This window comes from Varroa destructor, unplaced genomic scaffold, assembly GCF_002443255.2.
Source record: "Varroa destructor unplaced genomic scaffold, Vdes_3.0 BEIS01000003.1, whole genome shotgun sequence".
Taxonomy (NCBI): domain Eukaryota; kingdom Metazoa; phylum Arthropoda; class Arachnida; order Mesostigmata; family Varroidae; genus Varroa; species Varroa destructor.
In genome coordinates this window covers 14,171,865-14,193,745 of record NW_019211456.1, presented here as the reverse complement: position 1 = coordinate 14,193,745, position 21,881 = coordinate 14,171,865, and the positions used below count along the sequence as shown (strand labels likewise).

Below are 21,881 nucleotides of genomic sequence, written 5' to 3'. Positions count from 1 at the left end.
AGCCTGCCACTGCTGTGAGCGGTAGCGGCATATACGAAAGACACAGGTGGCAACTTATATAAGCGCGAGTGTGAAGAGTCAGCTAATAATTGAAGAAATCTGACCATAAACCTATTACGCACGTTTTGTAAAAAAGCCTTTGTACATTTTCCAAGCTAAAATGTTCGACTGCGTTGCTTAAAACTCAGAGCTGTAATGAGCGAAGCTGTGCGTCCTGCAATAAATAAGGTCAGATTGGAGAACAACGTAACTTATGAAATAAAAATAGCGATTTTTCAAAGTTGAAGTTTTATTTATAGTATGACTCCTACGGTTAGTTTACTAAGAAAAACTACTTGGCAGAAATGCACCCTAATGAACAATCACTTAAGTTAGGTTAATCAACTAACTTCATCGGTGTTCTAGCTGCTAATTGACCATGGCCTTCAAATTAACTATGCTAGGCGGACAATTGTCGAATAACTTATTTCACGCACAAATTTCTTTTTCAAAGAAATACTACCCGATAAGTATAGACCAAAAATATCTTATGTCCGCTGCACGATATACAGCGTAAGTTCTCAATATTATGTAAGGGCTAGATACACTGGGACTTAGTAGCACTCCGCGGGTTACCCATTGACCGTATCACTACACCGATCATTGTCGTTATATTATTGCCACAGTTCATTATATTAATCAAGATGAAGTGCCAAAACAAAGGGAATTGATCTTTTAGTTTTCCCCTACACACACTAGTGGCACTGAAGAATATACCAAATTCAGTGCGGTATCCTAAGGTCCGAATGAACCGTAGTATTCTATTTTAGCGATATTTGCTGGCTGAGTCGTTACCTTGATAGCCCCCATAGAAAACTAACTAAAGCAATCTCGAGGGAATGGTGTCGGTGGTTTAATCTTGACAAGGGTTGGATAAAATCGAGATGAGCTGCGGTGCTTCCTGGACCGTCATCAGGTAATTGGTCACTCAAGAGTGACTTGTTTACATCCAGTGTTGGCTTGTGTCCCAGCGTTTGACAACGGGTAATTCATGCTAATACGATAAAATGAATGAATTCCGAAAGACTTTCGTTGAAGGGATCGATGTATCTGTAGCGGAGTCTTCAATGCGACAGCATGATAGAAATATACGATCATTACATGATTTAATCAGCAGTCAAGAAAAACATGTAATTTTTCATGGTTCAGCCTCCGACTTCAGTTCTGCCCAAAGGTGATATTTGCTGACGCGCTTTCTATGTAGCCTGATCGGGTACAATTACCTTAATTCTATAGAAGATACACGTTAGCGCACCGTTGGCCACTCATATTGGTATACATTAAATCATAGTAATGATCATATGGTGACAATAGCAAGAAGAAATGTAGCACCGTGTTAGAGTTGACGGTTCAGATTTGGATGTTGCAGCGGAAAACAGGAAAAGTAGTAAAAATTATTTTACGTCAATATGGTTCAAGCTGGACTGACAATAGACGTAGGCTTTTTAAAGCACGACAGCCTTTTAGTATTTATTGTATCTAAAGAAGATAGACAGATCAATTTATTTTCAAACGAAAACAATTATACATCGCATAGATGGGTTTTAGTAAGGTCTTCGAATAAAAATCATAATTAAAATTTCGTTATATTTTCTAATTATTTACATTAATTGCGATATTATAGCAATAAATATTTCGCTTAGTTTTGTAATTAGTCATTATCATTTAGATAATTAGAAAAAAATACTTGTTTCAATCAAGTCGTACAACTGGTTATATTATGCTTCTCTCAAGAACCGGATACGAACCGACAGATTTCAATTTCACGAATATGATGCAGCTCCAATTCATACCTATAATACCAGTGAAATGGCAATTATATCTTTCTCGTTTTGTTTTGCCTGGATCCTCTTTACAGTGCTATGCTGGCTGGTGTGGCTGTCGCGAGGTCTCCCTCCGGGGGGTTCAGCCGCTGTTGCTGCTGAGGTGACGTCGTCGTCAACTATCGCCGTCAAAATCCACCCAAAGCAAGTTCATGCAAGCCCCCCTCAACAGCATCAACAAGCCTTGACCGCAGACGTCAACCGCAACGTCCCTCCATATTTTGTGTCGTCGTATCATACAGAAGGTGGCGCTTCTCCCAGAAACGGTGTCCATAGCTCTGCTGTTCACAGTCCTCAGGCGATGGACACTGTACAACTTGAACCGCAGCGATATCCGTACCGAACAGTCGTCTCGGCCGATAACTACGGAGGGGATGCTCGTGGAAGTGCGACAAGACCGCTTGACGGCCAAGCGTTATTTGAACACGGCGAAAGTCGAGACGGCGAAGGCTTACTGGACGGCCGCAGTGATGCTGGGCCAGATCAGGCCATCGCTAGCGACGGCGGCGACAACGAACACCTTCGTAAAAAATCGTCATTTGCAAAAGAAATCGAATCCGAAACGGAGGATGGCGAAATCAAGTATGGAGTTTATCGTAGTAGCAATGATCTTCACGCTGCCCACGATTCTCCCATTAATTACCTGCCTATTCAGCAGTCAAGACTAGCTAATTGCTCGAATTTTCTACAGGTGCGTATCGGCTCACGGTTTTCTTAATTCCGCGTACGGTGTTGGTTAACCATACTGCCTTTTTTATGTTGTGACTAGCGAACAGACTATTCCTTACGCATACTCTTAATGTTACACCATAGATTTAACTAACCGGATTAGTCAAGGTTTTGAGACGTTGGAACGAGATGTGCCGTGCAGTATAGCGTACCCGAAACGTTCAAACAAATGATGACCATAACTTTGTCCTATCCACAGCGTTCATGGTGGCCAATGATCGTCAACGAATAGCACAGCTCCTTGGACGACGACAATTATTTATCATATATACGGATCTATGGTGCACGCGCACAATGAAGAGATGCGTCACCGCTAAGATGGCCATTTATTGCTATCGATCAAATAATAACAGATTTATTGACATTCACCCGCCGCCATACTGCCACCTTTCACCCTCCAAAGGAAAAATCTATCTATCATCTAAACAGAAGCCTTCGTGCATTGTATATGTATTGATAAACAGAAACAAACAAAATCTTTGTAGAAATCGACTTTCTTTCTAATCATCTTTCATGCTGTGCCTCGTTCGCCACTTTACCGGATACTTAGTGGCATCGCACTGCCATATTATTGTAGTTATTTAGATGGTTTAGATTTGACGTGTCGATAAATTCGAGAAGTTGAATAGTTGCCCGGGCTTAAAGATGCCTTGGTGTCCCTGAACTAATGTCTTAAACTCCCCTATTGGAACTTTAATCATATGTGAATCAAGAAAAAACTCTAGCCATAAGTAAATAAAAAATTATTTAAGATCCATGTGGACAAAGAGGGCTAGACAGTGGGTAGAGGCTTTGTGCTCAAACAAACGCCCGCAGTAAGCTAACGACAACTTAGTATAATAACTACGATCGATCATTAGTTTCCCAGGGTACGCATGTAGATAGATGTCTCAAGGTTATTTTACTCGACACAAAGCTTTAGCAGGACATCGACACTGTTAAGTCGATACGTCCAAGGCCATATATGAGGTATGGCTTGCAATGTCAATGGACGCCACCATGGGGAGCTTCAAAATGTAAGAGAACAATGTTTAAATCTGAAAAAAAAACAAGTAAAATTAAAGTGCAACACTTGTCGGTCCTAAGTGGAAGCATCTTATGTGTACTCCTGCTTCTCAATATCGAGGGCAATGCGTATTCCTTTTTATCACAATACGTACCCCCAGGTTAGAGCCTGCTGAACTAACAATAATTGCAAACGTTTTAGTACACCGTTCGGTAACTTGTAAAGTAGTTGTTAATCCAATGAAGGTATATTTACAAATTTCAATTCCCTGTGATATTAATGGTCATTCATTATTTTCAAGATTTCGACAAGGATTGATAAATCCATTAGACCTTAAGACATAGCAATAATATTGGGACGAGCCAGCGCAGCGTAACCGTTTTCTGAGTGCGGTTTCGTCTCTTATTTAGTGTTTACTTCCATGACAGCGGTCACAAATCCGTAAATTTAACCAAACTTCTTACTTGCTTCTGCTTAGGCTATTCTGAGCAAAACTACTTTGGTATTTCTCTATTTTTTCCCACATTAACTACGTTATACCGTTGTTCCTCTTAGAAAAGGTGCACAGTGTTGATATACCAAAAAAAAAGGTCCCACACGTTTATAATTTTCTTGCGTAGCTTGTAGTATAAGATCGACTTCAACTCTTCGAAGCCTTCGCTTCAGAATATCTAAAAAAAAAGAAAAAAAAGTATTTACAACGTAAAATCTATAATTTTTTGGCTCTTATTATTTGATGCGTCAATTGGAATTTACCTAAATACACATTTTATTGTTTCCCGACCTGCTCGTGTAACTTCGTTAAAGGTCCGCTACGAATTTACAACAACACGCACTGGTTCTAAAAATAAGGAGTATAACACTCCGTCTACATTTGAAGGTGACTGCGGAAGGCTTCGAATAATATCGCCGATTAGTATGCGACAACCGCGAAAAACTCTGCACATAGAAAAACCCTCGTTTTTATGCGAGTTGTGCGGTTGTTTCCAAGAAATTCAGGTATTTTTTTAATCCTCGATGAAGAGGGCGCTTCCGTACTTCAATGTTCGCTGTGATCGAATCAGGGTGCATGTATTTCGATCTCAAAACACACAAACATAATATATCTTGTAGATACTAGTTAGCAGTGCCAATCATAACAGAGACAAATTGCCACACAGAACCTGCTCTGACCTCATTTGCCGTTAAGATTTGGACAGAGGCCCATAACGGTGACAAAAGCCGTTTGCGTAGCCTTTCTCTTCTGCGCTTATTCCGTCTCATCATACTTTACGTTTACGCTTAAATCTGTCCGACCTTCATTCAGAAAACGCTCACAATTCCGTGATGACTTGCGGTGTCATCCAGTACTGCTATTACTACTATTTATAATAAATAGATCTGAGAAGTAGGCTAGGTAAAACACTGCGATAGACCCTGAAAGCATCGTGTAATACACTAGAAGATTTGACTCCGATTCTATACCGCCGATATACGGTCCATGTGGCTTTCGAACGAAAACGTATGAACGACATTGTTATCAAAATATATTTTTGCCATAGAACAAAGTAAAAAACCTTTGAGTTGTACACATCTATCTAGAGCTTATTAATGTTAAACTGGAAATGAACATTAAATGTTAGTACACGTATGTACAGGTCGACCACCGTGTGAAATTTAAGTTTCAGTCAGTAGAAGATGACACTAGAGATTTCGTGCGATTTTTTTATTGACACTCACCTATATATCATTACTGCAATATTATTGTATAATTGTGAAATTTTTGCACAATGGTTATTTAAGACATTTAAAAAAGTGTGCAATTTCTTTGTTAGCACTAAAAGCCCATGTAGGTCATCAAATCGGTGCATTTGACACGAGCTCTCAGTTCTGATGGGTGTCCATTACGTATAAGGCCTTTGAAACCGGTGGAAAACACAGCGTTACTCGATAACTTACATTAGTATAGGCAAAACTTAAACAACAGGAAGCTATCTATTAGGTCCTGCACATACATTCATTGCAGAAAAAAGTTTCTTCTTCATTATGGGTAGCGGCTGATCATTAGAAGTAGCAGTTTTTAATGCATTTGACCACCTATTAGCGTGCGCACTCGGAGGCAAAGGAGCGTACATTGACCTTAGAGAAATTTGTAAGACAACAACACAAGACCATTTGCTGACAATCGTCAGGGTTCTATAAAAGATTCTCTAGGAGCTATTTTAAGTTGTTTTGAGGCGTTTGGAAAAAAATATAGATAAGCTTTTTTTTAAACAGTGAAGATCCTGAGTCTGTGGGAAACACCTCATCAAGTTCTTTAGGCGGCGCATAGCATAGGCTTCGCAAGAGAAAAAAGTTCAGAACTAACTTAAACAAAGTTTGTTTTATTTGGAAAAGGAAACGCGTACTGGATTTTCCTCGGTCATATTACTTGACATTGTAACATTTTCGCAGGCGTTCTTTTCAAAGAAATTCTCCATTATCGGGATATCAGTAACTTACGAATAGAAGAACGGCATCTTATCATCACGTATTGATAGCGTCACACAATTTTTGACTTGTTCGTGTGATCGGGCCATGGACTGGAGCCGCATATTACGTTGCGTCTAACTGAGAAGCTGAAAAACCTGACTCTTTGATAAAGGAAAAACCATGCTTTTCCTCTCAAGTGTTTACTTTCATATGCCATTTTTGACCTATTCAGTGAACGGCTTCGCGTGCGCGTGCGGCCACCTTCTAGGGCGACATAAACAAACAGTGTCTGATCTTTTATTACTCTGTCGTCCTCCTTCCGTCTGTTAGGCAATCCGCGGAAAGCAGTTCCCTTTGAGGATAGTTCGTTCGACCCGTACTCGAGTAACCCTTAGCCATCCATTCATCGATACTCAACTTGGAATCCTTTCAGGTGGAACATACACAGGTAAGTTGAATCTATTGTCAAGATCGAAGACTAGTATTCATCAAAGTAAGACGGTCGAGGCATTATTTAAGCGTACACGACTTATTTAAGCGACATCATATAATGCCTTAGCTAATATAACAACTAGTTACATACTCTTGCGAAAAAAAAGCATCTGTCAACACTAAATTTAAAAAAAAATCGAAAACTTGTGCGTCCAGTTCAACTACCTCACCTTGACTGCTCAGGCCTATTACAGAGAAATGAACTTAAAGTTCAAAGTTAAACTTACAGTCGATGGAAGCTTCGTTATTATAACGGTTGCTGATTTTCATTTAAACCGAAATTCTGCATTACAACTGTTTAACTAGAAATGTTCTTTGTTTAGATGGCCAGAGGTTAGATCGGCCTTTTACATGTAATTAACAAACAACTGGAATTAATGTTTTAGATGACGCTTCTCACTTCGTTTACATTGCAATTCGTTGTTACAGTGAACCTTCCGACTCTGCCCATCGAGCGGTCTTCAACGCCGCATGAAGAAGCGCGGTATGTCTTCGTCGAGGGCGAGTCCGCTAAAGATGTCTTCAGCCATCTCCCTGCAAAGGTAATAGTATATTTTCGCCGTAACGTTTATACTAATGACAGTAAAATAATAACAGATAAATCTGATATGTTCTCAGTCAAGTTAAGGGAATTCGATAAATTAAGCTATAAACACGAAAAATCGTTATTAGAAAATTAATTGTGGTTGCAAAGATACGAGAGACGCTTCCGTTGATGTCATTAGCGTTGCTCCTACTTTAAAGCCACAAATATTAATTAGATTAAGGTCTATTTACATTTGTTTTGTGTAAACAGGCTCGGTAACAATAGAAAAGTTAATAGAAGTGTTTACTAATAACTAGAAACACTCAACGTTCCATCTCAGCGCGTTCCTTCGTGCCAATATGTGTAGATAGATGTTACCAGGAACATCGTCCTGCGGCAGTACACTTAGATGATCGAAGCCTATTATTTGTTAGAAAAAGGGCATATGCATAGGCCTAGAGTACGATACGATTTAAAGTGACCCATCTTGGCGCTTTTCTCTAACGGAGGATGTTCAGAAATGCGAAACCATGCACTCTCCTGAGCATGGAGCAGAAAATGGGGTTAACGATAGGTGTCAGGGTTCAGGTAAAGAATACGTATCAAGTACAGGTCTAGACATGGTAAGTCTTAATTTCGTGCTATATCGTTTTTTGCCATCAATATGAACTTCTTATCAGATAGGATGACCTTGTGTCGTCCTGTTTGGCTGCCTGTTTTTGGTGATCATTATTTTGTGTCTGCAGCAGGCCAGATGACTGCTCCTACTGAACAAGAGGAGACCGATGGAACTCCATTGCTAATATCCTCTTGTAGGCGCAGCCTTGACAGCGACGTGAGCAATAAAGATGATAGAAAGGCAGTCGGACCTTTTGTGCACGCCATTCTTCCTGAACTGCGAATATATTAGATCATGATTTGCTCATAATCGAGAGTCGTGCTTTTTCTGTGAAAAGACTGTGGCAGCGTGAAAAAGGATTTGACTACAATATCCTGTTTGATAATATGTAATTCAGGAATTTCTACATTATACCCAACAAGAGTTCTTCTAGCATGCTAACACTAATTATTAAACAAAACAGGAAGCAATTAATTAATCTTACTTGGCCCGATATTATTTAAACATCGAACTCATAAACATTTAAACTCGAAAAGGTAGTCAAAGAAATCTAACCCAGAAAATGGGGATGCTTAACGATCTCAAGCTGAAGCAAGCAGTTTCCTAGCGACGAGATTACAGCGAGTCTGAGAGCGGTCGTCTACGGTTCACAAACTAATTTGTACAGATGTATATATAGCACACAGCATATGTAAATGTACGCGCACATACACACACATTACACGCGGATGCACTCATACGTGTCCGCTCTGTTCAGAAAACAAACTAGCTTTTACTAGCTTGCTTTCTATCTTGTCCATTTCCCTGTTTTGCCTCCCAGAAGTGGATTTCATTTGACTGGCTCCAAAATCAGATTTGCATGTGAAGATAAATGGCCAGAAATTTAAGTCCCGCTTCCTGGAGAACCTTATATCCTTAGTCGGACAAGCCAATCTGCTACAGTCTTCTCGCGAGGATACCTTTTGTCCATTATACACGCCCACCCCAGTCGTTTTAACAATAATTTACTAATCCTATGCAATTCGAGTTCCTTGTGTAGTGCACATAGCTATCCGTTTAGTTCACGAAGGCTGAACTATATACAGCTCTGCTTTCTGTCGCAGCGTATGTTTGCTGTTGTTTGTCTGTTGCTCAGGTTGCCGCTGGTTGTCACGATGTACTCCAGATACTCCCACTTACCATCCGGGACGATCGCAGCCAGAGCCGTCTCCTTCTAGTCCCGTTCTACCGTCACGATCTCTTGTTTCTTCGCTATCTCTCAAGGTCCCGAAAATCTAGTTTATGCTAAATCCAAATATCCGTACTCCCTATTGGACCACATCAATAGACATCTCATTCTGTGATGACTATGAAACGTTGTGCCGTGTTGCCTGATTTCCTCGGTTTCAGTCCCCTGCTTTCTCTGCATTTAGTACTTCTAGTCTAAGATCTACCCAACCACTCCCCTTATCCGATATAGCGTCTCGGACGAAGGCAGTAGTAACAACGACGGAAACGACCCTTCTTCTCACACGCCTCCATTGTCAATTTGTTCTCCGTACTCTGTGACAAGTCGGGTCTACGAAAGAACACATGTTATTCTGTGTTGGTGCATCTCCTCGTTGCAGGGGTTAGTAGAGTTTTCCTGATAAAGCCAGCATCGGCAGTGACTTCAGTTGTTATCTATTGAGAGTAGTCTCGTCTGCATCATAGTGATGATTTGATTTCGTCTCTCTCCTGTTACGGGGGGTAGGGGGGAATGGGTTGAAGGACGTTGACACGAATGACGCAATGAGAAAAAGGAGGCTAATCTGGCGTCCTCAACGGATCGCATCCCGCTATCGCGTAACGACTTGTCCGCAATACTCCCCTTCTCACACGCCTACATTGTCAATTTTTTCCCCGTGGTCTATGACAAGTCGGTTCTGCGAAAAGACATGTTATTCTGTGTTGGTGCATCTTGTCGTCGCAAGAGTTGGTAGAGTTCTCCTGATAAAGCCAGCACCGGCAGTGGCTTTTGTTGTTACCTATTGAGGGTGGTCTCATCTGCTTCATAGTGATTTAATTTAGACTCTTCTGTTCCGAGGGGGGGGACGGAGGGTGGAAATGGGTTGCAGGACGTTGACTCGAATGATGCAACGAGAAAAAGGAAACTAATCTTGCGTCCTTAACGGATCGTATCCCGCTACCGCGTAACGACTTGTTCGCAATACCTTCAGGAGGACCATAAAAGAAGGAGCAATACTGCGATACCGGCGGTAAACTCCAACATGTCTCCCTCTACCTCTTCTCAATAAATGAACACGTTACGTATAATCGGAATACTCATCCGACAACAGCACGCCCCAGATTTTCGTCGCTCTGAAGGCGACGGACGGCGCTTTTGCTGTTTCGCGACCATCGTGATGATGGAATGAATGCCTTCCAGCTAGAAATGTCGGTTCGATGTTCTTACACATGCGTCCATTAATAGCTTATACATAGCGAGTTATTGATTTTATCGACCGATGTTGCCTCAGTGGAAATCTTAATTTCACAGCACAAATTGCTTTACCAGAAGAACTTAAAGGATCGGATTCTATCTCGTGAATTGCAACACGTTTGTTACCATATTGCTGCTAACACAGTATGCATGTAAATGAGGGAGACATTATTCTAATTCAAATAGTTGAAGTTGCAACGAAAGTTTTGCTTTATTTAGTGTATGCGTAAGCTAGGCAGATTTTGAAAAAAAAATATAACCATATTTTGATTACGCCTGGAGCTTTTCGTTAATGTTTTTCCTATTGCCGGCCCACAGCAATATCGAGCAATTGGCATGCAACAAATTGTATCCGTTTTAATTGTCCAGGCCTCATTTGTTCCTGTCGTAGTGATCCTGACCAGATTCCATGGACGTGCGTTTTTCTGAACATCTAACTGCTAACAGGTGTCGAACTTCGTTCCATAGACAGATCTCGGGATTTACTGAGTAATTCCGAAAGAACCTTGCGGCAACTTTATCATGCAAATTATGTTAATGAACGATTGTTATGATGATATGAATGAAAGATTGCTAACGTACATGAAGTACAATGTTGTAGCAAAAGCCCTCCTTACAGCTTTTTCCTTAATGACAATAGGCGCACAAAAAATTTTCGAATTCTCTATTTTATTGTTACCCTTCGATGTGTTTCATCAGTACCACTATTGAAACTACGTCTAACTGTTGCAGAATATGTATTACCCTACAGCACATTTATGGATATCATGTACCAACTTTGAGAAATAACACGGGTACCTATTAGATTTAGAGTTACAATCCCCGAATAACTTCAACATTTGTACGAACACAGAGTGGAAACCAGCTAAGTTTGCACGCTGATAGTCGGGCGTAAAAAAACAAGATAATAAACTTTGCGGACGATGGAAGGGATCGACACTGGGAGTTACCTGCAAGCGAGTGTATACACGTGTGCACTGTACGAAGTCCAGAGTCCCGAAGTGCGATCGAAAAAGGACCTGCAGAACTGTCTCTCTCAAGAACCTTGTACACTTGACAGGTGTATTTTGCAGATGGCTGATGTCTGCTTGCCTCAATTGCCGGCCGCCCCGTTCCTCGGCTACCACCACCATCCTATCGGTTGACTTCACCGTCCGTTCCGTCCATTCGCCGTCTCTGTGCTGCAGCCCCAACTGATGTGCCACAATCGGAGTTCGCCTTATATGTGGCCGCCACTGACCTGTCTTCGTTCGTCCAACCAGGCCCCTTTGCCAGCCCCTTTCTCCGTTACACAGTCAGCATCTCCGCTTTCGTACTGTGTCTACTCTCCGGTCGTTTCTGGGTGCGGTTTCGCCGACTCCTGAAAGAGAACAGAAGGCCACCATTCGAAGCCGGCAGCCAGCGTACGTTCGGCAGGAACCACACGTTTAGGAACCAGGCAGTGCTACCGCTACACTGTCGTGGACGCAGTGACACGAAGAAATGGCACGAGCGGGTTGCTTACTATACTCTAGACGCTTCCTCCAGGCAAATATCTCTTCTTCCGCTTTCCCATTCTCACTCCCCGTCAAGTCTGGCGTCCACTGGTGACTTTGTACACTGTCATTCCATTTGGAGGCTCGACGTAGATGGTAAGGAAAGTATGGTCCGGCTGTCGTGATGGTAGTCTTCTGTCGTTCTACTAGCACAACTCTCGGTCGCATTGGCAAAATAATACAGCCGAAGCAAATCTGTTTTCGGTTCCTACGGGTTCCCAAAAGTCCTGTAGATATGTCCTCCTAAAGGGAAAACTATCTGAGGGGGCCGTTCTGTAAATAGGGAATAGAGGTTACAGTCTGGGGTTTCGGTCTTAGGGATCTGGAGGGAAGAGGGAAACCTGTCAACGATTAATCACAATAACCCACTTTGGAGCCGGCTGCTGAAGCTCCGCTATGGCAGTAGCAATGGCGTTGTCGCTTCTACACTGAGTGTCGGCAGACCACGAGGGGTTACACATAAGGTAATAGCGAGTGAATGAGATATTCGGTATTGGCAGGCAGCAGTGTCTATGGTACGTCGGTGGCAACTGTGGTCTGCTTCACGGGAACCTTTACCATTTAAGCAGGAGCCCTCCTGTTGGTTTCACAAAATGTAATATAGGCAAAAAAAATGGATTTATTGGTAGCGTGTGAGTGCGTATTGTAGGATACTATAGATAAGCAGTCGTATGAGGAGACACACATGACCCTCGCTGTTTGTGGGGTGTAACCAACCTTCTTCTTTATATATTTTCTTTAATGCGGTATCTCTTATTTTTTCATCCATTGTCGCTTCTGCTACACACGCGCCACCTGCATTCGAAAAACGAATATAAACAACGAGTGTTAATCGACCGAGTATTATATTGTACTGCACCGAGAAAGGCACTGTTTTAAGCGTGCGGATTATAACTAAAAGTAAAAAGGGCAAAAGTTGCTAAATTATTTAAGAATAGTGATTTACTCCTATACGATATCTCCTAGTCGATATGCTTTTCGACAGGTAAGGTGAGTTGACCTTTTTTATTGTACAAACTTGTCTACACGGACAGGGTGACACGGGCGGCGGGTCATGACGAATCCGAGTCCGCAGACCGTACACGTTTGTTGCTATATGTTGTAGCTAGAGCAGATATCGCTTGTAAGTTAAGTATTAGAAAGCTAAAACCTATTAAAGGTTTCTTTTTGTATGCCGACAACCTCGTCTCATTTTGCATCAACCTCTATCACTTCCGGCAAGCACTGGTGACATTCATCGAACTTGACATTATAAGGACGTATGCAATCGTTCTGCTGCAGGAGGTCACTAGCCGCGACAAATTCTCTTCCGTTTGATAACCGAATACGTTAACTTCTTTACTTACCTAGGAATACTGTTGACAAACAAACTGTTATTTGATGAGTCCATTATGCAAGGGAAGGCGAGAGGCCCTGCTGTCTGTTGCAACTATTAAAAATCAATGTGAGCTCTCACTAAAAAACTCTTTTCAACCTAAATGTTGCACCTTGTACGTCGTGTAGGCTAACGCTGATACTGAAATACCCTCGATGAATCAATTGTACGAGTACGAAGACACATGCGAAGTTTTACACGAGTTATCATTTCGATGGAACAACTCCTATACAATGACGTGTTCAGTGTTACACGCCCGCTGCATTAGTTGCTAGCCTTTTAGAAGTTTTATATATATATATATAATAATTTAGTGAATATACGGCGTCAATAAGAAAATTTCGATTAAGAAACAAACTGCGTGTATGGTATAAATAAGCCATCAGAAAAGCTATTTCCTGTAAAACTCACGTACCTAACTAGGCTGTAGTCGTGCGTCGAACGTAGGAAGTCTGAATTGCTGATTTTATTTTATATAGATAACTTAAGGTTTCAGTGGAAATGCTGTACCAGGAGGAGGAATCAGCTCTCTGTAAAGAATAGAAGCCCCCGCTTTTGATTTGTCAACAGAAGAGCTCTATCGCAAAAATCGTGAAAAAACCTCTTTCGAACTGAATAGAGGGCAATTATAGCATCGTCTTCCTGGGCCAAAGCTTACTATGACAGTGTTGGACATTCAATTGACGTTTAAGCGGCAACTTAAAAGTTTATTTTGTACAACTAGCTGTCAAATATACTGGCGGGCACCGTATTCGTCACTGTCTCGCCCTGTATTTTAACAAATTTCCTGTAGTCTGCTAGAATCTTGCATTCGGATTGGTCTAATTATTCAAATTCTGAATTGAAAATGCAGAAAAACTGAGAAGCCTCTCGTGTCAACTGTTGCCTATTGGTAATGCTATTAGTATCGATCATAGTCTCAGTAGCAGCAATAAAAATAATTTCAGAGAAAAATATTATTCTTTTCGGCACTCGTATCAGTCTTGGGCGGGTAAAAGTCTCTGGCTGCATCACATCTCGTAAATTTATGACCTTGCTCGACTCAGCTCAGGTAGAGGATGAATCTTAGCAAAGTTTGAGCCACTTTAGTCAAGACCAGGTAGTTCTTTCGCATAGGTGTCATCGTCTTTGCGTAGCGTTACCGGTCGATAATGATTTCTCAGTTTCCAAATTTGAGGGTAAAACTTTCCAAGATATAGCTAGTGCCTCCAAGAATGAAAGAGCTTAACAATGGTCTTATCAGATACCGAAGATGGCTACCATTGTATAAGCGAACGCTAAAACACGACTCCATCTTTAATTGAGCAATCTCGAATTTCGCGTCGCCTAATTTTATCTGTATGTCACTTTGACTTATTTCGGTTCGATCCAACGCCAGTATGTAATAATTGTCTGTTAAAGTTCATCATTGTATAGCACACACGACAAACCTCAAATTCTAGTGACGCTTTTGCCAAATAAAAATACACTGATGATAATATTATATACGACAGTAAACTAATCCTTACCTTGATCTTCACCCACTATTGACTGCCGTAACTACTACTAACGAAAGCTTGCTTACAATCCGATGAGTTTTTAAAAGCTTTCCACAATTTATAAAAGCTCTTCGAGAAGCGGAGGTCCTGGGCGGTCACAGCTAACTTTATGACTATCCTAGATATATCCAAATTAGCCTCTTTAAGTGATCTTTATGTGGGATTTTATCCCTGCTCGCCAAGGATATGCGGACGACACGAACCAATCCAATCCGCTTGGTTAGGTTTCCCGCTTATGATACTTTTTTGCGAGGTTTCTGTACCGCATTGGGCGCAGATGGGCGATGGGAAAATCAGTTTGATTGTGACACTGCTTAACGTTTTTCGCCTCTCGAGGAATGGGGTATTCGAACAGTATATGGCTTGACAAAGGTAGTGGAAGCAATATGGCAATCGTCTGTCGATGGCAAAGGGCAGGGATGAAATCCGGGAGTCGGATCAACCTAAGTGTTATACGAACTTCTTCTCGCCTGCGCCTAGATGGATTTGTGGAGCGAGACTCATCCTTGCAATAGGAGGTAATCGGAAAAGCGGGATGTCAAGGGCAGAGCTGTTGCTCGAATCTAATGGAGCAGCTAGCTATACTCATACAATGTGTGTATGAGTGTGTGCGTATACGCAAAATGAAAAAAACAAGCTTAAAAATACACCGCCACAGGAAGCTTTTCAACTGAGTCGCAGGAAGAGAGCTTAAAAGACGAATGTCAGCTATACTCAAATCGAGTAAAACTTATCTTAACTTAACAAAGTGGAGCCTGCCGGAAAGCCTGCAGACTTCAAGATGTGATAATAGAAACGGTGACTATAATTTATAGAATTGGTAGGATCAGGCGAGATTACATACTTTGCAGTAACAGGACGGCAAGGAAAAATGTTAATACACATTATCTGTAACGGGGAAATAAAGACAGCAATAGAGAACTTATAATCTAAGTTCTCCTCTGCTGGGGAGGAAAACGCAGTATAGGTCACCATGCTTTAGATTTACTTCTGCTGCGACTTCTATGTCCGATAACTATTGTGCGCTTCGCGGATGATTGCATTCCAGGTTACCAACCAGTGTGGGGTCCAAGGTGGTGTGGTAATGGTTCTTCATGGTGGGGAGAGACCTCATAATGAGAGCCCCTCGCAAGGAGAAGCTCAGAGCAAAGGGCTTAGTCTGCACTGGAAGCCTGACATCGACACGTCTTCCGAAAGCGATGCACTGAGAAGAGGAAAGATAGCTGAGACCGTTACTCTTACGTAAGTGCCGCGGCTCCATTTATGGATGGAGCCTACCGCTAATCTACGTTAGGCTTCAGCACTATCCAGGTTCTTTGAGAAATGGGAATCGTTAATTTAAGCTGATGAAACTAGTTAAAACCTGTGGACCATGAAGTGTACGTAATCCTAACTTACGGCATATCCAAATCTGGGACATTACGTGTCTGCCCAACGGCGAACAGGTCCTGTCGAGCATTTGTCAATAATCTCCGTAATAGGTTATTTTAAAGCTTGCTTCTTTTTGCTAACCAAAGCATCAGACAACCTCTAGGATGTTATCTTTCTTAAATCGCGTACATTCTACAGTTGGCTACCATTAAAACGTTGACACCCATTAAGGACAAAAAAATACATTTTGAAAATAATTTTGATCCTGGGAAAATTCTTGGCTGATTCTAGTACCCAAATGCATCTTCGATCTTACAGCTAACCTCGATGTCTGACCACGGATTCCTTGTTTATAAAACGCAAGCATAATTAACCCAATGTACTGCATGCAAAGGGTTAAACGTAGATACCACCAATATAAATCAACGAGACTTTCCTTATTTCACTATATGAATACTCTTGTCCCAGTCATAGTCACCTAATAATGATGTCTATTCTTCGATATGTAGAGATTAGCTTAAAGGAACAATTTTGATCTTTGAGAGATGGTTTATGTTCGATAATTTTCTACTAGCAAAAATTATCACTGCCAACTGTGCCTCTGCGTTGCATTAGCATCGACACTTAACATTATGTTTTTCGTTAAAAGACTTAACATGATTTGAACTTGTTGGTTTCATAGCAGTGCAACATTTATTCTCCACACTGTTATAAAACCTAGCCTATAGATAGAGGTAACCATATTTGCGCCCGGATGACCGTCCTCCCAGACGGAACCTTTGCCGCACTAACATAAACCCCACTGTGATCTTCACATACCTAGATATCTCGCCTTAGCGCCTAGAAACAAGAAGCGAGCCCACATGATGAAATGCCTGTACACACAGCGTGCAAAACCCTATACATGGATAGAAAAATAAAAATTAATAAAAGTAAACTGTAACACTAGTGAAAAAGCATTAAGTTTTTGGTTTAGAGTAAAATGTTTTTAGTAGTAGGCACTTTATTTCAATATCACGAATTAAAAGCTTTTTTTGTAAGCTCTGTTTGTATCCATAACTGTGCTTTGACATCCCATAGGCGCATTGGTCACCTAAATGCGTGCTCTAAGATTTTGTGGTCTACTAGCTAATTAGACCCATTTTCTATGCAAAGATATAGAATGACGGCGTTCACATCTGATCCAAGTACACTGAACTGCATTTACAAAAAAAAAAAGGATTGTTTCAGTATTCGTCCCTTTAGCACGAGTGGGTTAGCAGAACTGAGAAACAACCGGAGCGATGGAAATCTTCAAAAACGGCTTAGTTCTTTCTTTTTGCTGTCAAAAGAATAAAGAATATCTAGATGTATAGTTTCTCATAATTCAAAAATAGAAATGCTAGCACAGTGAAGCGCAACTCATAGTTCATTGATTCTTTTTTGTACTGCGCAAGTACCTCCGTAAGAGGTTCTTATATGATAACCACTATGGAAATAAGCGTACTTCATAGAGATGGCCACCATTCCACACGTTGAATCGAGTTGAAATGATCCTCATTCCGCTAAAGTCTTTGGCACTTTGTTGATACTGCTAACGACGACAGTACGAAAGGAAAGTATATCATCTTTTAAAATGTTGTCGCTACTGCTGGTTGACGCTTATAGCAATGGCAGCTTGGAATAAATTTAAGTGTATCATATCCCTTATTCAAGATAACCTCCTTTGAGCCTCTGGTCTAGTGTACTATATGATGATTAACACTAGTGCGCATGGCTATTTTGGATACAGCCGGCGTCAAAACATTTTCGTCCGTATCAAGCACCCGTTTTACTAATGGGCCAACACGAAACGATTTTGATGATTCACTCACTTACGCCATGTCTTTCGGTTTTATCATTCTCACATTCTATTCTTTACCTTTTGCGTTTTGCACCGCCCATTTTGCAAAGTATACAACAAAAATGGGAAAAACCGAACAACCCAACCCATCCAGGTCAGATGAGCAGACGCAGATTCAAGGCACGTGATAACACTGCCCCGTGCCTAATAAATTGAAGGCCTCACCTTCGAAAAAACGACAAGGGGACGCCTTTTCCACATCGACATATTTTAATTTTTGCCAATTCAAAGTTTACGACTGCACTTGTTGCTACCTAGGACTGACAAAGAGCGATGAAAACCCCGGCAGCGACGCACACCACATCGTTCTGTTATCACTTCGCCGGCCTGTATCCGTGTCCCAGGCTTATCGGATCCTGTTGCAGCGTCATCTCTTTACGTCTGTGTATATGGAAAGGAGAAACCTCACGATGTCAATACAAATTAGAAATCTCGTTTTCTTCAAGCGACTGCGAGTTGCATTTTTCGTTGATCATTCTACTTTTCCCACTTGGCTCGGGCATGTTTCTGCCATTGCGTGAGAAGGAAGGGAAATACAGTCAACATTAGCGACAGCAACGAAAGCGAGCGAAGAAGCAAGAGCGAACCATGCGGTCAGAGTATGCCTTAGATTTATATCGATGCTTTATAAAATATCGATGATAGCACCCGCTGCAGCACCAGCATTGAACGCCATTATTTTTCGGAACAACGCGTGCACGTCATCCGTGCATACACTCCTGTCTCCTGTTCGGCAACTTCTAGGTCTCTATTCTACCGCAACAAACTAGGTCCGAATGGCCGACCATTTACCTTTCAAGTGATCGCGGTTGTGATCGAGACAAAGCCCACAACAGAACACCTTATGGTCGTCTTCATCGTCTCCTTGCAAACTCGGTCTGCAGTATTGGCCGGGCGGTGCAATGAACGCTTACCAACAGCAAGCGCGCGTCGTCCACAGTGGAAGCAAACAGAGGGTGTGTGCTGCGGAAAGAAAAGCCGTAACATTAAACAAACCAGGGAACGAGCTCTGTAAAGGACAGAACAAAAAGTTGGTTTAAAAAGGAGTACTTCAGATACAAAATGGATTTGCATGCGTAAGTTTAAAGGAGAGACACCAGATGCAAGGAAGGGATGGAAAAGAAACATACAAAAGTGATGCTTAAGTTATGAATTGCAGTCCTGTTAGAAAAAATAACCTGTTGCGGCCTTTTCTCAAAGCTGTATTGTAAGAGTAGGAAAAGATTGAATGATATTGCAATTTCGTTGTTGGAACTAATATTAGCTTAAGCAGCTGTAAAAGTAATTTCGAGCTGGCATTTTTTTGCCTTCATGACAATGAAACTGAATTCTTCAAATTTTAACGTCTAGGTAGGTTGGCAGCTGCCTAACCTGTGAAACGAACATTTCTATTTGCTTGTCTAAAGCAACGCACAAGAAGTATGGGTTGTATATACATATATAATGTTGTGCATGCATGGTCTAAGGTAACCTCTATGTGTTCGCCATATTGTCTGGTAAAATTCAGAGTGGATTTGTGAGTGCGGAAGCATTTTTTTTCCTTATTTTCCATGCGAAATTGCACTTTTAAGCGCCATGAACATGGCGGTAGCAAAAGTGAAACTGGCATTTTCCCCGTCAGAAGGACAGGATCAGTAGCAGCGGAGACCACAAAGAATACCCAATTTTCCAAGGGGCATTTACCGCTTCAGTGCTTATTCGAAGGCTAAAGAAAGCCCTCCTCGATCGAAATGGCTGTTATTCTGTTACTCTCGGTGGTGATTGTGGCATCCGTAGGCGCGGTAGCATCACCTGCCGTCCCAATGCGCTACAAAAAACTTGACTTCCCCATGTCATTATATCCCTTCCCGCTAGTGGAGGTTTTTCTGGCCGTTGGCAACGGGGCAAATGTCCTTCAACGCTGTTCTCTGTTGACAGGTGTTGGTGAACTCCAGCCCGCGGTGCAGCTTTCGGGGATGCGACAGCTGTGTTCCATGCTACAAACCTGAATGCTGTTTCATAATGCCAGGGACGACGCGGCGTACCACGCTACAAAAGCACTGGCCTTATGTGTACTATGTGAGAGTAGGGAGCGGCTCATAGAACGTCGCGGTGAGCACTATTACTTAACGGTTGAGTCCGGCAGCCTTTGGCAGTCGCTAGGCAGTATCAAGGGTGTAGACAGGGAGAGGCCTGTTTGTTGAGAAGAGTAAATTCCAGAGCACACACAGATGTCTAGCTAGATACGTAAGCGTAGGTACGTACCAAAGGACATCTTTCGGTAACATTTCGCCAATATCGTGGCAACGTCGTACTATGGTTAGCGATGATAAGCAAGGTGTTATGGCACCTGCAGAGCGCAGGAGCCGAAGAATGGCGACCCGGATTCAATCAGACTACCGCCCTGGGTAAATGAAACGTCTGTACTGCATTCAGAGTCGGAAAGACTAAGCGGCTGAAACAAAATCGTTTGCACGGTTGACTTTGATCAGAGGGCTAGCGTTTCTAAAGGACCTGAACATAGCGGAGAGTTAAGACTTTTTTTTAGAAGGAGAGAAGTTTTTGCAATGCAATGGCTGTAATGCATGTGTATTGCTTCTAGATTTAGCATAGAGCTGTCGGAAAGGTATTCTAGCTACAAATACGGTGCAAATAGCACCTTTTATCGTAGCACTAATTTGGCAATGCAACACTGTTACCCCCTTACGATATCCCCTATATAAATTGTTCATTGTTTAAAAACATTCCAGCCATGGAAGCCATTTTTAATCAACTGCAGACGGGAACTGATGTTCCTAGAGCACCTTCGCTATCGGGTTTAATTGAGCCTGCTGTCGAGCCTATCAGCGTTCAATCTGTTCTTTTACCAGTTGGTCATATCTAATTTGCTGGAAATTAGGCCATGGTGCTTACATAAAATTGACCTCGCACATACTTCTTAGGTAGTCGTATATACAGACAGGGCGTATTCTCGCTGAAGTTTTCCTTCGACCATGCTCCCGGTAGTATTGCGGCGTGCCAAATCCATAAAACTATGCATCCAAAGGAAACCTATTTTTGTACCGGACACATCGATCCGCTCCTATCAGAACAGTTCCGTATTAAGTACAGTTTTGCCACATGCTTGTCCTTTCTTTCTGTTCATCTCAGCAATTCATTGGAGGACACAGTTATTTGTCGTGGAAGGCAAAACGGAGAAAAAGGAGGAAAAATGGGCTGAAGTGACGTGCACAGAGGGACAAGTGAGTGCATTGGAAATCGATTCAGCAGAATGAAGATACCTTCCCTGAGTATTAGACGTTACCTGAGGAACTATAAAATTATCTGAAAGATTTCTACCAGCAATGCTGCACCGTTGACGCCCTCAGCGCTAGAAAGCAGTACTAGGAATAACTTCATGAGATACTTGTATCAAAACACTTATGGCACCGTCGCAACGATAGAAAGAAAACATCTTGATTTTAGAGCCGTAAGTTTTGAACGTTGACTAAGTATGAACCGATGGTTAGCCAGCCTTATAAAGCAAGCAAAATAAAGACAAAGGCAGGTAAAATAGGCTAGACCTAGAGACAATCTCCCTGTGTTAGCTTAGTGGGTAACGTATTTTGCCGCTAACCATAGGTACACTTCGTAATCAAGGATCAAACACGGAGTAAACACTCGATTCGTTTCGCGCTCGGAGCAAGCTACCTGATGGAACGTAAGAGTTGAAACAGAGACAGTGGATGAAGTTGTTTATGGATATTTAACTAACCGATCGGGGAGAAGTAAACGTTTCTACCGGTCGCGTCGACTGTAGACCTGTTATAATATTGACCATCCTCAAGAGCCCGAAAGTATCGCGCAATGATAGGTATGACTGGCTTCCTCTAGATTTTTAGACTCTCTAGATTTTAGCATCATTTTATGCTTTCTATTCTGCGATAACAAGAAAACTAACCTATCCGAACTTATCTCGACATGCTATCACAGCAGCGTAAGCTTTATAAATCGTGCCTTTATTATTATATGCGTCTCACTTACGCACACATTACATAAAGTTACTGAATAGAAAG

The 21,881-nt window shown here is 41.8% G+C and overlaps 1 protein-coding gene across 10 annotated transcripts in view; it reads left to right on the top strand.

The window, feature by feature from the left end:
• The window catches only part of LOC111246668 (uncharacterized), a 231,408-nt gene that overhangs the window by 52,120 nt on the left and 157,407 nt on the right, over positions 1–21,881 (top strand). For all 10 annotated transcript variants that reach the window (XM_086982363.1, XM_022796634.2, XM_086982362.1 and 7 more), the window contains 4 exons: positions 1,898–2,553; positions 6,379–6,496; positions 6,970–7,082; positions 15,643–15,836. In XM_086982363.1, coding sequence (XP_086838489.1) covers positions 1,898–2,553; positions 6,379–6,496; positions 6,970–7,082; positions 15,643–15,836 — 1,081 coding nt within the window. The remainder of the gene's footprint in view (positions 1–1,897; positions 2,554–6,378; positions 6,497–6,969; positions 7,083–15,642; positions 15,837–21,881) is intronic.